The following is an 18,978-nucleotide window of genomic DNA, read 5'->3' as shown; positions in this document are numbered from 1 at the left end:
TGCTTTCCGGCATACTTCACAATGTCATCCAACCACCGGGCTGGTGGTCTACCTCGATATCGTATACCATCCCTTGGCCACCAATCAGTAACAGCCTTAGTCCATCTGTTGTCTTCCCGTCTTACCAAGTGTCCTGCCCATCTCCACTTAAAGGCACCACCTAGCGATTCGTATACCTACATCTTCGACTTTAGTACGAAATTTTTACATCGCGTTTTAAATAACATCATTCACTAGCTTGTAAGTTACTCATACAAAGACTAATATTAACACAAAAAAGTACCTACCATAGCGTTTATCTTAGGATTTTGCAACAAAAGAACATCCCTGTCTATTAGGGATTATATCGTGTATAAATTCACAAATATTTAAGTATTTGTAAAAAGAAATGTCAACGTCATTCCGATATCGGATCATATCGATATTTATTTAAACGTAATATTATTTTATTTAAGTATATGCATATAAATCAGTGAGCGATTGAGTAAAATAAATTAAAGTAGTTAGTTACTTACTTAATTATATAAATGTTTAACCGTTGGTAGTTACAATGTTGATTTATCAATTTAAAAATAATTTCTTGCTTTATCCAACCCCGCCCGAGAACGTTCAAAGTATGTTTTTATATTTTATTTTTCTTTTATTTAAATACTGTAAGTGTATAAACATGTTTGATATACTTACTACGATATATACATGCACAAGGACGTGGTACTTAGCGGATAGCAAAATTCTATGCTATTCCGGTACCTCTAATAATAATCAAGTCGCTTTTGAATTTATAAATAGAAATAGTTAAGCATGTTCCGCTCATCACGTGGATGGTGACGTAAGTGCATAATTAAGTAAATTTAGTTTTGCACTTCGATTTATTGATGAGATTAAAATAGAAAAAGAAAAATAATATATTTACTGTCAGGTAGAGACGAGCAAGTAATCAGAATGTACGAGTGACTTGAAATTATAATTCCGAAAACTTAGAAAAATATTAGAATGTCGCGGCTATTATCGTCCGGTGTCTACGAAATTATCATCAATCAATCACCTGCGCGGGCGGCGGCGCGGGCGGGCGGGGCAGACGGCGGTGCGCGCGCCGCCTGCGCCAGTCCGCGCCGCGCCGTCCCGACCGGCCGCTGCGCACGCGTCGCGACACCATGCCGCTCTTCTCCGAGCACATCTCGAACATGTATTACAGTGGATCCTCGCACAGTGCCCCCTACAGCAGTTACAGTTCAGTGTCGCCCCTCGGATCGTCGTATAGTGCCTCCTACCTCAACTCCGGTGGAAATTACAGCAGCCACTCCTCTCTCGGTGGATATTCCCGCCCACCCCCTCTCTCGAGATGGGTGACCAGTAGCGGGAGGAATTATGCTCCCATGCTGAGCACAATCTCTGAAAGATCGTCCTCGAGTCCAGTAAGGTTAAACAGTCCTCGTAGAATTCCGTATACGAATAGAAATTACGCAACCCCGACCTATACTCCGCGTCCTATCAACATCAACACGGCGGATATTGATGTGTCTAGAGACAGGTATCGTAATAAACCTGAGAGTACACCGACCCCGCCGCCGCCGCCGCCACCTATCGCAGACGGTGAAAATGGCCCATTCATGCCACGAGTTGACGGTAAACCAGAAACCGGCATTGATTCTTCACCGGGACCACAGAGGAGTACGATTAGGCGAGGACGAACTGTTGTCAGACTTCACACTGTAAAGAGAAAAGACAGAGACTCTCCTCGTAAACCTCAGTCTGAACTTGATAAACAGCAGGATGATGATTCCGCGGTTGACGGAATCACATCCACTAATGCGGAAGATGGAGCTCAAGAAGAGCCCGTGCGGTGGAGGGAGAAACTTTCTGAAGATTTGACGTACAAAGACAAGAGAGAAAAGAAGACTCTAGGAGCTAAACTTGTTGAGAAATTTATAGTTAAAGACAAAGACAGTGATTCAGAAGATTCTATTAAACGGACTAAACGAAATCAAGAGGTCTCTCAGAGCTTACCTACTACTCCAATACCTACAAGTAGCTCTGCATACAGTAGATCACCAGACAGACGCTGCTCAGTGGAAATGTTAGCTGAACAAGCTAACTTATTAGATACTCTTATAAGAGGCGAAAATCTTTGCACAACTGCTTTAGATTTAAGTAAAGTTGGTATTGCAGAGCCAGAAGAAAACAAAAATCAAAGACAAACATCAATAAAGAGGAGAAAATCTAAAGATCAAGAAAATCCTTTACAGACAACTCAATCTGATTATTCGTTACACGATAGTTTAAATTCATTTAAAGATCCTAAACGATTTTCAAAGAAACGAAGTTTAAGAAAATCATCGTCTGGTGGCAGCATTTGCCGTTTAGATTCCATTAAGGAATTTCCAAAGGAGCCATTCGGGGAGTTGCCAGTGTTGCCACCCATTGTAGAAAACAAAATAGTATCGACGAAAAGAAACAGTGTGAAACGAAGTAAACCAAAACTAAAAAAGCCGATAATTACGTCTAGTGTGGAAGTTACAACTCCACCAAAGAGCCCTTTAAAATTTAGGGTTGATGTAACTGTAGAAGAAACACCTCGATCTCCAAAAAAAGAAATTATATACAGCTCAGTAGTAGAAGATGCTCCAGGAATTGAAAATCCGAAGATGGAAATTAAAACGCCGAAAAAGTACACAAAGACTAAAACAGGGGCTCTTCTTCCAGAACCAGACGATGTTGACGGTCCTTCACCTGAACCTGAAGATGGAAATTTTTGGGATAAGATAGGAAAAAGAGAAACTGTTTACTTGATAAGAAGAAAACAATACATAGAAGATGTAAGAGAAAAAAATCGACGAGCTCTATTCTGGTTTCCAGAAGAAGAAGAAACCGAAGGAAACGAAAGGACAGGTACTGACAATACGATACATCATTTTAATTCTAATACCTGCAGTTTAGAAAGTAATGAAGAAATTCCAGATACATCTGCACAAAATGAAATTGTAAACGCCAAACAAGATACAGATCCAAACGACCAGTTTTTATTAAAAAATGATGTAATTCAAGAATCTGAAAAATGCGATGTTATTACCGAAACTTTTCCTGTTGTTAAAACTTTATCAAAAGAAAAGAAAACTAATTCTTTGAAGAAAGAAAGTGAAGAGCCATTAAAAGCAAATAAAAATATAACTGAACCTAAAAATAATGATAAAAATATCAAAGATGAAAGTAAAATTACCACTGAACTACAAAAAATGTGCAAAACCGCCCTTGTAGAAGATAAAAGTAAAGTTATTGCGGACGAAAAAATCAATGATTTACAAAATGAAAACCATAAAGAAAAACAGAATATTACTGTAAATTCTGCAATCAATAAAAACGAACTTGATTCTGAACTTAAAGAACAACTGAGTAGAAATAGTGATAAAGTAAAAGTTGACGGCACGACGACGACGGATGTCATAATTAACAAAAAAGCAACTGAAGTTAAGCCACAAAAACAAAATAGTAAAGAAAAGATTTCGCCTCAAGTTAGCAATGAAATTCCAGACAAAGAGAAAAATATCAAAAACACAAAGATTAAGACGGAGGATAATTTTAAAGGTAAAAAATCTCAAGATACGGACAAAGAAAATAAGTTGCCAACACCGACCGTTACGGGTGAAATAAACGAGGTTAAAAAAATTGAGAATAAACAGTCTCCTAAAAAGGAAGAAACACCAAATAAAAAAGTAAATGAATCGAAACCTCCTCAAGTTACAAAGAATATCAAAGTTATAGAAAAGAGTTCATCAGAAAAAACATGCAAAAGTAATGAAGAAATCCAAAACAAGGTGACAGTTTCTACTTCTACGTCTGACAAAGAAGTAAATAAAACTTCAGGTCCATTACCTAAAGTTGAAACAAAAACTGAAGTTAACGAGCAACCGGTACAGAAAGAAGAGACAATAGTTTCTGGTAATGATTCTTCTAAAACTGTATCTATATCTCCGTCAACAGAAATTACGACAGTAATAAAAGAGGAAAAAACGGTTAACGATGGAAAACTAACGGAAAACACTAATAAAGATGCAAACACTTCCAATAGTATTGAAGTACCAATAGTGATAGAATCAGAGAACATTCCGGATAAAGACACTAAGGCCATTGAGCCACTTCAAGAAACAAAGACAGGAGAGGACATAAAGGCTGAAAATTTTCCAATCAAGGTGGATAAACTGGAAGTAAGTCCAGCGACTCCATTGCAGTTTGTAAAGCCAGTTTCGTCTAAAAAGCCTGTTAAAGACGAACCTGCTTTAAGGCCACTTATCGCAACACCACGCCCACTTCAAAAGAAATCTCCTCAAGTTATTCATTCATCGAGTTCTTCAGAGACATCTTCGTCAGAAGAAAGTTCTGACGATGACGAGGATGCGGACGAGTCTGAAAATAGTGACGGCTCAAATGAATTCTTCGAATGTGAAAACCAACCAGATGGCAGAACTTCTACAGGATCCAATGACTCAGGATTTGATTCTTCGGCTCCGACGTCTCCCGCTGGATTCGTACATGTCAAAAAAGGTAACAACATCATCAATCACAATTACTTAGGAAAGATACGATAACACATGACACTACACAGTCTTACTAACATTACCCAAGATAATTAATTTGTATAGATTTCCCCACAACTGCACGAATGCTTTTGCACGGCTTATTGCGGATTAATTTAGATACGAGTAACTTCACGTTTTACCGAAGGCAAATAGTAGCCGCGCGACATGTCGTTACTTTGTTTTAGACTGCGATGTAAACTGCCATCGAAAGTGTGAAAAATTGACGGCGAACCTTTGTGGAGTGAACCAGCGACTCTTGGTGGAAGCTTTAGCAACTCGGACGCCGTCGAAAAGAGGTAGGTACTTACTAATAAAATCCTCAATGATCAATCATATCTTTCAGAAGACGCGCGTTATCATGTGAACATCAAGCGGACGTCACCGCTACGTCAGATACGCTCGAAATAAAGCAATGTTCTATTGGCTAGGTATCCCGTCATGGTTATTTTTGTGGAAAACATTATCAAAAGGTAATTTAAATCCGCCGACAACGTCTGGCACTCGTAAATATATCGTATGTGGCTCCGCTGCAAAAACCATTCCTGTGAATTCGTAGTATTTTTTTTACGTTGATAAAATAAAATTGGATAGGTACCTACTATGTTATTATTTGGATAACAAATTGCGCGAACATTAGTGCATTAGAAAATGTGCGTATTTGTTTATGTTCACGAGTCCATCGCGGACGTGGGCGGACCCTGGACAGGGGCCAATCAGTCGCTGCTCACCTGTACTGAATTAATAGAATCAATTGCTGCTGAATGTAACATAAAAGCGATCTGTGACATCACAGGACAAGAATAACGAAACTATTTGACATGTGGGAGAGTGCAAATGCAATAAATTGGTTTATAAAAAGTTCAACGATCCTCTTGATATGAATTCGGTGAGATGTAGTAACGTAGTAACTAAAGATTTGTTTTGACATATTCCGTTCGCTGTTTCGTATTTTATTGTTTCTTTGAAGTAGGTAAAAATAAAAGTACTTAATGAAAAATATTTGTAACATACAGGATATGATAAGTTTAAAGCTTATAAATGCTTTTACAGGAAATTCTTTCTTGTACGTGAAAATACGACGATTGCATAAGACGGCAAAGTTTTGTACTTAAATGTTATTTTAAAGCACGGTGGATAGTAACATTTATACATCAATGTTTTAAAGCACCTATTATTTTAATTTTCTGGTGAAAAATAATTTGTTGTAAAAGAAAAATCTATTATCATGCCAGAATGTCTCATGTGATGGAACGGAGAGCTTTAAGATGACCTTATTCCAAACTCTTTTAGTGAATTCAATGTCAAAATAAATGCTTGGCTTCATAAAACTTACAACTGTAATTTACAACGACAAGGCAATATGTACATTGGGGAGTGTGTGATTAGAAATATTTTACAGGTTATTAGTTGCGCAACAAACACCAAATTGTCGTTGTTATTATATTATATAAAGCTACATTTATATTTACAATTGTAAGTTTTATGAAACCGGCCCCAAAACACAAATGTTCGTTCATTGTTTGTTGCGGAAGTGGCGTACCTGATAAACGTGCATACCTACCTGCGACACATGATTTCCCATTGCACGTTCTTATTTACGATTGATCAATCATCGACAGTGATTGATGCCAGCTCGTGACTCAATCTATGGTACTATAACATCGTAGATTAGTTGGCCGTATTTCAATTGCCGATGCACAGTATTTTTATTCCCAACCCGGTAGCCCACCTCGAATTTTTGGCATTGATTCTTCTGTTTTGTACAATAACAGTAGTTTTGGCAAATTTTACTGCGTTGTCGGCGGATTTTGACGACTGTAAAACACGGTGATGAATTCCCGATTTTGCAACCTTGCAGGCTGCCTTGCGTAATTTTAAATTCGTTAAAATAACCAAACTTTCCGCAATGTAAAAACATGCAACAGACAGCTTTAGTAAACCGACGAAATTGCAAAATTGTTAAAAAAACTTTGCTACCCTTTAGCGGCATGCTATTTTAAACTTTAATATGTCATAAGTAATTAAAGATATTTCCTTTGTAATGAAATATACGTATATATAAACGGCGTTATATTTTAGTACCTATTATGTAATAGAATCACTAAGCTTTGGTTAAGCTATAATTTTCAAATTATGGCAGCTGGCTATGTTGTCGATACAATATTTCTATTAAACAAAGTCACGGGGCATGTCTAATTATAAATAACCGCCTACTCTCTTTCACAAAACGTACACATTTCACTTTTTGTCTTTTACAAAGGTGACTCACAAACTTGCTTTTAAAATTCTACGGAAGATCATTTACATTGATTTATTACGAGTATGACTTTTATTTTTTTGTTATTAGATACTTACTTACTCGTAGGCACGTACTTATTTATAACATCGAAACAGTAGAAAGATTTACCTATCATTATTATTTACAGATATTTATTTACATTAAAAAAGTACTTATGTGTCTTCCCATTTCCTTCTCAAGCAGCTAAAGACGTATTCGGCTTAGGGGCGGGAAGGATTTCGATGTTTGAATTCTTGCACTGACAATGGCTCTAAAGATAAAGTTGCAATATGAGCAGATTACTTTAGAGTATGTATGCAGGTGGAGAGAGTGCCGGTACGTCGGGTACTGCGCCGGCGCGGGCTGACGCCACCGACGTCCTAGAACAAGAGCTTGGTGAGACCTCGCACCTTCACTCCTTCTATACTTCCAGGAATGCACACCCTTCTTTCTAGGATTAATATTCTGTACCAAGATCTCCAATCCTGTCTCTAAACTGTTTCTTTAGAATCGGCGCTAACCAAGAGCAATATCGAGCACTTTCTGGCAACACTGAAAAATTTAGTTTAAGTACCAGAGTGACCTTTAGAGTGCAATGTTGTTCAATAATAACAAACAGTTCACACGGGCTCGACGCGTCGGAATCCAATATTTGGTAGAGAGAGAAGATTGTACTTAATGAGGATGGTAGGTGTAGCAATTACGTTACTTCCTTAGTGATATCAGAAAGTGCTCATCTCACCGCTGCTCTTGGTCGCCGTTGACCATTATTTGCCAGCATGTTCTATTTGTGTTGTAGTTTTTTTCTATTCTACACATCATAACGATGTAATGTGCTTTGTTTGCGCTACTAACCTACACACAATTTTCATTTCATCTAAGTACACGATTTTTCTTCACGCTTCCTCCATGCTTTGACTTACGATACATCGTTATGTTTCGTTTTATAACAGTTACAATCGTTACAATAAAGTCCAGTGATGTGCCGTTTCTGGAAATGTTGACACTTTAGGCACATTCCCCGCATTAAAAAGGTGCAAAAATTATGTACTCGTAAAAAGAGCTTTATTACCTAGCCTTTAGGCAGATAGCAATAGTAACATATATGGCAGATAAATAAGATCAGATTACAAGAAAGAACAATTTGAAAAAAATAAGCAGCCAGTGCCCTTACTATTAATGTGTTTTTGTTTGAAACATTCTCGGGAATGGCATATAAAGACGTCCATATATTTAAAAGGTGTGAGCTATTTTTGTAGTTAAGTATATCAAAATAAACAGACTAGTCTCTACTCTGATCCATTTCTAGTTTACACTAGGTGGTATGCAGTATTGTTAATAATTTTTTACGTTCTGGCACAATTGGCAAAACTCAAATTGTTTCAAAAGCTTCTATAAATACGGATGCTGAAAGAGCGGTTGAAGCCGCTGAAGCGCGGCCGTATTATGTGGATTTCGCGTTCTATGAACTCTCTGATAGTTCCACAGTTGTTATGATAACATAATAAACAATTTGATATACAGAGTGTTAGTGACATCGTAACGAATATTGAGGGGGATGATTCAGACCATGATTCTGAGTTAGTATCAAGTGGAATTTTCCGTCGTAAAATTCGAGACTTTTTTAGTTTTTTGAATTATTTTCAATTCTATACTTTTGCGGTGGACAATTCCACTTGATATTAACGCAGAATAATCAGCTGAATCATAACCCCCAAAGTATTCGTTACGATGTTACTTACACCCCGTACAAGTACATACGGTAGCCATACAAATAGATATCATGGGTGTTGGTGACACCGTTCGATGTCACTAACACCCTGTATTATTCGTAAAGTGCCCAGCTGAGGCATACGCAAGCAAGTGTGTTTAACCTATTTCGCGCGAGTCTCCATTCCGCATTCTCCGGTCTACCCGGGTGATATTTCAAATTCACAAATTACATAATAACGATGTCTTGTAACCGGTTAGATTTAGACGTTCCACATTCTGCTTCGCAAACACTATCTGACGCGGTTCGTCTGAATTTCTGAAAATTTTCGTAATAGTGTTACAAGAAGACTACTTATTTACTGATTTGTTCACTCATTGGAAAAGTGATTAATGAGCCGAAGAGAATTTGTTATTTTATCCTCTTTTGGTTTGACTAACTAAAAATATCGTCAGGATTTTCCGGACTGTTATGGTTGATTTTAAAAGTAATAGATGAAATACTTCTATAAATAAATACTTACCCCATAAGTGATGAGTTCATTCAAAGCTTATCACTATCGATTAATCTCAGTAAGTGAGGTAAATATGTCGCTTGATTAGCACAACCCCGCCCCGTGAAAACGGGATAACTCCAGGGAGATGATGATGATCATTAGCACTACCAAGGTTGGATGTGAGCGACTCCAACCCCATACTTCCCAGGGTAGTCAGAAAAACATCCATCACAAGACGAACTCACCTACCCACGCCTCACCGACCTTTCTGTTACACCAATGTAATAGGTGCTGAGCCGTATCGCCGTCTATAACGGGCTGATAGATATAACATAAAAATAATAGGTCTAAGAACGCAAAAACGTTGTTTTTCATAATTTAGAAGTGCAGACAAACAAACAATTAGCGTGAATACAAGTATGCCCTTGAGTGACGGGTTGACGGGAAGACAAGAGTCACACGGCGCCTATTTACAAAGTTTGACGCATAAGCACAGAATAAAGAATAACACTGGCATAAGGACAAATACATCTTCTAAACAAATAATCGTATTACGGAGTATTGGCAACTTTGTTCAATGAATGGAAAAGACCGACGTTTAACTTGACACCCTCCACGTTTTACGACACGGATATCATTGCGACACGTTGTATAAAGTTGTATCACGTTGTTTTCAACTGACGTGGGGCCGCTAACGACCTTTCCGCGTTGTTAGACAGCTAGTGTGGACGATAGTCTCATTACCTGTCACCATTTTTCTTCTTTAATGTCTCTTCATGGAGAAAATATCACGAGGGACTGCTGTTGTCTCATGTTGCAGCCTCTTGGATGCTATGCCTCCCTAGTGTGATGATGATGATCTCTCCGACCGATTTCGGCCATGGCGACCACTTCGACTCCTAATTGGCACGTCGCTGATGCGCCCGAAGATGGCTTATGTAGCCTATCTTTACAGTGAACTCCCGTGCATAGTGCACTGGTTTTGACATTGGCACACCTATTTTTGACAACCCTGGATTAAATGCAGGGGGAAAAAAACATTCCGTATTACGTCGTGTCGTGTTTTGATAGAAATAAAATACTTACTTAATAACAAAACAATGGAAAAATTCCGAGAAAATTAATATGATTTGCGCCGACAGAATAAATACAAAGTCAAAAAGAGCTTCGTAATCCTTTTAATTTACGAGAGAGATAAACAAATTTTTTTTTAATATGGGGTAAGTCGAGCATTGACCGAAGCGGGAAAAGGCCAGACGTGAAACTTTCTGAGAATTGAGAGTGTACTCTGCCAATTATTGTTCTTCTTAATAGAAGAAAGTCACTTGCGGTACAGTTTGACGCAAGTGAGGATCAACTGACTCGCGGACGTGTTGTTTGTTTGTTCTAGATTTCTAAATAGTACGGAAGTTCTGACGGGTTTGAATTACTGCTTAGGAAAATAAATGAGAACATTCAATGAGTATACAAGCTCAACTTTCGCGACAGGAGCTTTGTGATTGATTCTCTGTTTTGTCGGACTACACTCTTTTACTAGTAGGAGAATGAGTTATTAGGTATTTCTAAAAATATTTAAAAAATATGTAAAAAATAGGGAGCCTTAAGAGACTGGGTGACCGATAGGCGTGCAGGCTCTTTCTTGGTGCAAAAGTTGTCCATCGCCATACACCATTGCGCCTGGAACAACCGCGGGGATTGTTTGACGACTAGATGAGTTAATTTTATAAAATTATAGTTATATTTTTTTTATCTATAGAATTGTAATAAATAATTGGCATTGTGATGTTATATAAGTATATATTGTAATTTATAAAATTATCCTCTATGATGACCTAGAAGGATGTACATTGACCAAATTGGAGATGTCCTTAAAAAAGGTTCAGTACGATCTACTCCCAACCGGCGTGCGTGTATGAAACATTTGATGAATGTAGAGGAAGCAAGAGAAGTGTTTCAGCCGCAGATGGCATTAACTACTTGGCCGAACAAATGAGGAGCGCTGAAGGCTCTCACCCGGTACAAAGTTTAAGACAACAGGCCTGAGGGTGCCCAGTTGGGCGCGAACCTCGGCTCAGGGTGTCGTCTGAGACGAAAAATATTTGAAAGAATTTATCGTCCCAAAAGCGATAAGCGCCGATAGAGGGAAACTTGAGGAGCTCGGTGGCGCAGCGTTTAACGCGCTCGGTCTGCGATTGTTGAAGTTAAGCAACTTTCTCAAAGGCCGGTCATAGGATGGGTGACCACAAAAAAAAGTTTTCATCTTGAGCTCCTCCGTGCTTCGGAAGGCACGTTAAGCCGTTGGTCCCGGCAGCATTAGCAATCGTTAATAACCACCAATCCGCACTGGGCCCGCGTGGTGGTTTAAGGCCCGATCTCCCTATCCATCCATAAGGAAGGCCCGTGCCCCAGCACGTGGGGACGTTAATGGGCTGGTGATGGTAATGGTATGTAGTGTCCGGGGTGTGACGTAGGTACGTGCTAGCTTTCCCGCCGTTTATTACCTGTCCCCATCTTGTGGAAAGGAATTCAAAATTATTTACTAGGCACTTAAATCACCAATCACTCACCATAAATCTTTGTTAAAAGCGCGTTAACGGTTAGAGGGCAATAAAATGTTAAACAAACAAATTCAATGTTTGGGTTCAATAATTCAGCTATTTTTGTAGAGGATAAATATAACTTACGGAAGTTAAAGAAAGTTTTAGCAGAAGTTAAATTTTTATGATTTAAACTTATGAAGTCGCAAACTTCCCTTGCTAATCGCGCCTAGAAATCATCTGTTTGAATTGAAGATAGTAGGCGTTAATGATGGTCGATATATCTGTCAGTTACTGTAACACACAAGGATGCGACAAATATTTACTGTAGCAGACTGCAAATGCACTAGGCATAACCCTAACAGCTAATATACTATTATCGGTTTTGAAAAGAAATAACAATCTATAAGGTATAGCCGTGGGTTGTTAATTATTATTACGAAAGTCGAGTATCTGACTTTATACTTACTTCTTCTATCATGTGGGCTATGAGGTAGATTACCAACCTCGTCAACCCTGGTGTCAGGGTTATTATTGAGCCGCTAAAGGCCCCTGATGTGACTTTATGTAACGACTACGTACTTATGTCTGTAAGTAGTAACCAGGTTATCGTGCCTTCCGAAGCACGGATCATCATACTTTCGGAAAGACGGGTGATTTGCCTGCAATGTCAAATCAAATCAAATCAATTTATTTGCGAGAACACATAGATACAATAAAGGTGGTAAAATAATTTAAATAACAATGTTGTGATGTGTTCGGCCTGCATGCAGCCAAGCCAAACCAGGGCCCAGAAAGTGATTTTTGTGAAATGTTCCCATCGGGATTCGAACTTGGGACCTCCGGGTCGTGAGCCTACCGCTCAACCACTGGAGCGCTGAAACGCTAGACCGCGGAGGCCGATTTCATACTTACTTAGATGTGTCAAATAGCATTGCAAAAATCGCGAATTAAGACGTTTGATGCATCCTTGGAAAGCTATGTCGTGAGAAAAAAAGGAGGCCACGATATTCGGTTGAAATAAGCTGATTAACTAGTTGGAAACTCACCAAAATATAGTCAGGGCGTGCTTTGATAGGCAGGTAGAAGTTACAAAGTCATTAAACATAGTCACGTGCTTTGATTCTGTTTTACATCCCACAATATTACATGCCGATGCATGCCAAACGTACTGATTGCAACCATAATTTATTCAGACAAGCGATCGTCGATGCGAAATAAAATAATTTAGTGGCTGATTAAAACTGAAACAGCTTTATAATACGCCAGAGTAAATTATTGTTATGAGAACGAATGTAGGTTGTAAACAGGCGTGGTTTATTGGCTGCTTTTGTTGAGATAAATATATAAGTTTATATACAAACTATAAATATAAGTACTCATAAGTTGTACGGTCACGAGTACTAATATGTATACACTTTGAAACCGTGTCACATCGACTTTTTTGACAAATTAAACCGTAAATATGATAGTGCGACAGGGTTCCAAAGTGGGTACATGATATTGCTCATGACTGTACTCCTGGGGCACACTATAAAACAGAAAAAGTAGATTTCTCTGGTAGTGCATAAAGTTTATATTTATATTTGTATCGGATACCGTTTACTATAATTACATTGTATCGCATTGCATTGTATTGCATTGTATCATTGTACATTTGTATCGGATACCGTTTACTATAATTATCCGGGAAACTGGGTATCATCTGGTATTAGGGCAGTTATCAGATAAAGAGTCAAAACAAATTCCTTTCACAATCGTTTCCGATGGCCGCTGGGGCGGAAGGGTTCTGGAATGGCGACCACGTGTCGGACGACGCTCGGTGGGTAGGCCCGCTACAAGGTGGACCGACGGCGACGATCTGGTGAAGGTCGCGGGAAGCCGCTGGATGCGGGCAGCGCAGGACCGATCGTCGTGGAGATCCTTGGGGGAGGCCTATGCCCAGCAGTGGGCGTCGTACGGCTGATGATGATGATGATGATGATGAGTCGTTTCTAATGAGGGACTTCCTAAGCTACGTTCCACAATAACAATATAGATGGCGCTGTACATATTTTTCTGGATAACAGACATATGTATCTTATATATTTGTTTTATGGGTTTAAATAATGACCTTTTTTATTACACCCAGACACAATTACGTCATACATACATACATAAACTCACGCCCGTAATCCCTAATGGGGTGGGCAGAGCCACAAGTAATCAAAGACAACTTGCAGCCACTGTTGATACGAAGTCCTAAGCTGGATATGATGAACCTTATGGTGATAAGGGATCAGCCTATCGCCCATAACATTAGTCCATCATGTTAGAGGACACAATCCCTCTGTCGGTTTTTACGACATGCCCGGAAAGACAAGCAGCTGAACGTGTTCTATGTTTTTTATTTGCTCCCAGAACAGCATAGAAGCAACATCCACCAATTATTATTCCGATCAAAATAAAGAGAAGCAATATAGGTAGCAACGTAATTCTATACATAGTGTGTCATGTGCTTCTGCCATTACATTGCATTTTGGAATAATTGTGTACCCGTGTAATGAGAAAATAGGTAATTATCACGTTAAAGCTGTACAACGCCTTCTATATTGTTTTTGGTGAACGTAGCCTGGAAAGTCCTTTATTGCATGTATATTTTTTTGCTTTCATACAACATCTGTACCGTTCGATTAACCATTCCAGACTGGAGATCTCAGGGTCGTCTGGTTAATTCAAGTTCATGTGGCTTTTCGGCGGGAAACGGGAACGGGACAGTTGCTTTCTTCATTGAGTAATCTAAATAATTAATACGAAGTGCTGTTTTGTGGTTAATGATCGCATTAAGTTAGTCGGAAGACATTCGCGAGTGTTATTATATTGGAGTATTCAATAAACAAAGTGTATCTGCCTATTTTCGCTTCGTGCCGGGAAGCCGCTTCATAACTCAAAAGTTTATGCGGACTTTTGAGTTAATTCGTTTGGGGTTCGGAGTAGGAGTCTACTCCGAGGGTGGGGGCTTAGGTTTCATCATCATCACCTTTCATCATTTCATTAATCATCAAGAAAAAAAATACGTCAGACATGGCTGTATGGGCATAGTTCCCTTTGCCTTACCCTTCGGGGAAAACCAAAACAAAAAAAAAAAAAATCAAGTTCATGTTTACTACGACGTGACATAACGTGCACGCATGCGACATCAATTCTCTTTCACCTCGACACCACGCTAAAAATATTAGCTGAACTGAGCAATATCAAGGTCGAAGCGATTATTTCGCATCGTTATTAATAGTAGACTGAGGAAATATATCAGTTTTTAATAATTTTATAATATTTAGTATTTTGGTACATTGGTTCAACACGATAGTCGCCAATGGATCGAAAAGCTCAGAAAGTAGATAAGAAAAGAGTATTTTTGTTGCGTAACATCCTGAGTGTGACTATTTTTAATCCAAGAAGTCATTTACTCTTAGCTGGGCACTTCACTGGCTTTGTTTGATAGCGGATTATGCAAAAAGATTTGATCGGCGGTTGATTAAGGAATTTACGATTTAAACGAAGCTATTTATCGTTCCAACGGGCGACATGGGAATTATATCGAGGCCTTTGACCAATATAGAGCAGCGAATCCTATTTACGTGGAAACACGTCGTACGGTTATTGGTCGAAGGCCTCGATATTATTTCTACCGTGCGCGGCATTGGAGCCATGCCGCGGGCGCAGGAAAGTCGTAGAAATTTACTTCAATATTGATTCATGATTAGCATGTTTATCGTAATAAGATGGAGTATCTGACTAATTAATCATAGTAGGTATACTGTGATGATTATCACGTGATCAGTGGTGAAGGAAAACATCGTGAGGAAAACCACATTCTCGAGAAATACATTTTCGGAGGTTTGTGACCTAACCTGTTTTGGGCTGGTTTTCCCTTCGCGGGTTGGAAGGTCAGCCAGGCGCAGGCAGTAGCTTCTGTAAAAAACGGGACCTGTCAAGTCTTCAAGTTGGGTAAGCTGGCCCTGTGAAAAACGGGATAACGCTAGGTATACTGCGATAGCTTTCTTAATATTCATAGATGTAGAGTTAAGTTAGTGAATAGACTATTTTGATGGATATTCAGATGAGTGGGTAGACAACAAGATATGAAGCTTATAAGCATTGGACAAGCTCATAGACTAGGAAAACCACAACTCAAAGAACTGAAGCGTTGAGACAAGCATTCATCTGTAAGCGATGCCAATCTACAGTTTAATTCCACCTCATTACATTCGATAAATACTCTACAACAAGCAATGGTTGCCAAATCTCACCAACATACAAGTAAGCTTTCGTCAAATGACGTAATAATTTGTACGCTGCTGTGCCCGCTAAATCGGCGAATTACACGAATGTTCTCACTTTATAAATAGTCTATCGCACTATCAAATTGGTCAAAAGCAAATATAAATTATATTATATTTTTTTTTCTTGCATGCCTTGAAACAATTTTTATTGTAAGTAATCTTATTTTCGCCGAATGCGTTAATAGTAGAATTTAGTAAGGTATCTCAGCTTAATTCTGGCTGGAAATTCATTATCTTTTTAAATGTACCTGTGCACAAGGAATTAAACTTTTCGAATTAGATTCGCGCCCAACTGGGCACCCTCAGGCCTGTTGTCTTAAACGTTGTACCGGGTGAGAGCCTTCAGCACTCCCCATTTCTCCGGCCAAGTAGTTAATGCTATCTGCGGCAAATCTACAATAAGTCACGTCACAAAAAAAACTGCAATGTCACCTTAATAAACGACTTTAAAATGTTAAAATTAAAATGCTGATTATATAAATAAACAAGACACGATAAGGATCATAGTGTCACTGACATAAAATAAAGGATGTGCACCCATCTACACAATCTAGGTGGGTGATGAGATGCCAAGCACATGTGCCAATAAATCACAAACAAAACGCAGTTGTACCGAAAATGAGTAATATTTAGCACATTAATAAGTAGGTAATACTTTATCTAAATGGCTGACAGAAATAGCTCATAACTGTTATAAATTATACTAATGAACGTTTGGCGCTACATTTCATGAATTCTAATTCATTCCCATGATTTACCACTAATAAAGAAATCGTATTCGTAATGTTTTCATGCCATAATAAGTATTATTAAATTAAGGACTTACGAGATTTAACTTGATATTTACCTACTTTCTCATTACTAGGGTATATAATTATTCCAAATGACAGAAACATATTTTTATAAAAATAATAATAGCTTGATATTTAGATCACATTATGTATAAAATTATGTCGCTACCTATATTGCTTCTTTATATTTTGATCGGAATAATTTAATAGGTGGAAGATGTAATTGTGCCTGGGTGTAATAACAAGGGTCATCATTTATACCCAAACACAAATATAAAAGATGCATTATGTCTGTTATCCATGAAATTAGAAGGTTAAACGAAGGAAAATCTGAACAGCGCCATCTATATTATTTTTGAGGAACGTAGCATAGAAAGTCCTTCATTAAAGAAACTTTCTAAAGTCTCGGCCTCACGTTCAAAAAACACGGAACCTGAAATACGCAGGGGTAAGAAAGTTTAATAATATCAAACACGAAATAACACAGAGTTTGTTGAGGACACTTCCAGAATCTTTTTTTACTAATCAGAGAAGTTACGCAAATAAGTATCTACAGATACTTGTCATCAGAAAATATCTAACTACCGTATTTTTGTAAAACATAACACGAGTTCAATGAGGACTTAGGGTTCTTACAGACGAACTGCAAGTTGTGAACGGCAGGGGCTACTTCAGCCGTAGCCACCTGTCGACGGCTGCCGCCGAGAGGCGGCAACGTCTGCCGTTGACAGGCGACAAAATGGCGGACGAAACACGCCGCAACTGCTTAGCCTCTGCCGTTCACAACTTGCAGTTCATCTGTAAGAACCCTTACCAGGCTACGATCCCCAAAAAAATATAAATGATGCTGTACAGAGTTGCCATCGTTTAACCTTCTAATTTCATGGATAACAGACGTACTTAACATCTTATCTTTGTTTTTGAGTACCCATAAATGATGACCCTTTTTATACTTAACATCCAGGCTCAACACGTCTGTCAATTCTATACCATATCTGATCAAACCAGAGGTCCGTGTTGCTCTATGTATCTGATCCAAATATCAAGCAACAATTATTTTTATATATGCCTCTGCCATACATTATATTTTTGAATTATTAAGTAAGTATGTACACTAGCAATGAGAAAATAGGTAATTATCACGTTAAATCTGTATAACGCCATATTGTTTTTGGTGATCGTAGCCTGGAAATTCCCTAAATTTAAAATTGCAATTAGAACATAAACTTGCGAATTGTTTCGATTTTTTGATGAGAAGATTAAGGTTTTCCTAAATTTAATTCCCAATATTGGGCTTTTGAGGAGCTCGGTGGCGCAGCGGTAAACGCGCTCGGTCTGCGATTGTTGAAGTTAAGCAACTTTCGCAAAGGCCGGTCATAAGATGGGTGACCACAAAAAAAGTTTTCATCTCGAGCTCCTCCGTGCTTCGGAAGGCACGTTAAGCCATTGGTCCCGGCTGCATTAGCAGTCGTTAATAACCATCAATCCGCACTGAGCCCGCGTGATGGTTTAAGGCCCGATCTCCCTATCCATCCATAGGGAAGGCCCGTGCCCCAGCAGTGGGGACGTTAATGGGCTGATGATGATGATTGGGCTTTCAGTTTAGTAACAATTCAACTATGGCAAAGATAGGATAATAACGTTTAGACAGGACCTAGTACTAGGTACTTAAAGTATTTGTTTCATTGTGTCAGGTTACCTATTCTTTGCACGCGTTTGCATCTCTGCCAATACGTATAGAGCAATCTATCAATATTGACATGTTGATTTACAGTAGCCAATCAAATTATGTCATCAAATTTAACGCGTGCAATTGGTCAATATGATATGGTTACATAATTATGGCTGTATGTTTTGTGAACACCAATGAGGGCCATTCCTGGCTATGTTCCCTAATAAAGGATAGATGGCACTGTAAAAATTTGCCATCGTTTAACGTTCTAATTTCATGAATTACTTACAGAATGCATCTTGTTTTTTGGTATAAGTACATGATGACCCTTGTTATTGCACTCAGGCACATCAAATCTTCCACCCATTATTATTCTGATCAAAATAAAAAGAAGCAATATGGGTAGCAACATAATTATACATATACTTACATATTCTGATTTGTAGTCATTTTGCGATCAGGTCACTTTACAATGTAAGAGCTGGGAAAAATGATATCTAGTCGCTTCGCGATATAGTCTTTACTTTAGGTACCTAGTCATTGCTACCTAGACAATCTGAGACTAACCCGTAAAGAGTAGTAGTACTTAATTGTAAA

The 18,978-nt window shown here is 38.5% G+C and overlaps 1 protein-coding gene across 2 annotated transcripts in view; it reads left to right on the top strand.

The window, feature by feature from the left end:
• The first annotated feature begins 1,113 nt into the window (after positions 1-1,113).
• LOC126366575 (uncharacterized) overlaps positions 1,114-18,978 on the top strand; it is a 30,473-nt gene continuing 12,608 nt past the window's right edge. The window contains exons 1-2 of one of the 2 annotated variants that reach the window (XM_050009720.1): positions 1,114-4,539; positions 7,174-7,248. In XM_050009720.1, coding sequence (XP_049865677.1) covers positions 1,155-4,539; positions 7,174-7,248 — 3,460 coding nt within the window. In that variant the 5' untranslated portion in view covers positions 1,114-1,154. The remainder of the gene's footprint in view (positions 4,540-7,173; positions 7,249-18,978) is intronic. The other variant, XM_050009721.1, reaches the window with a different exon arrangement.

Source organism: Pectinophora gossypiella, chromosome 5 (genome assembly GCF_024362695.1).
Source record: "Pectinophora gossypiella chromosome 5, ilPecGoss1.1, whole genome shotgun sequence".
Taxonomy (NCBI): Eukaryota; Metazoa; Arthropoda; class Insecta; order Lepidoptera; family Gelechiidae; genus Pectinophora; species Pectinophora gossypiella.
This window is presented reverse-complemented; position numbering and strand designations above follow the sequence as displayed.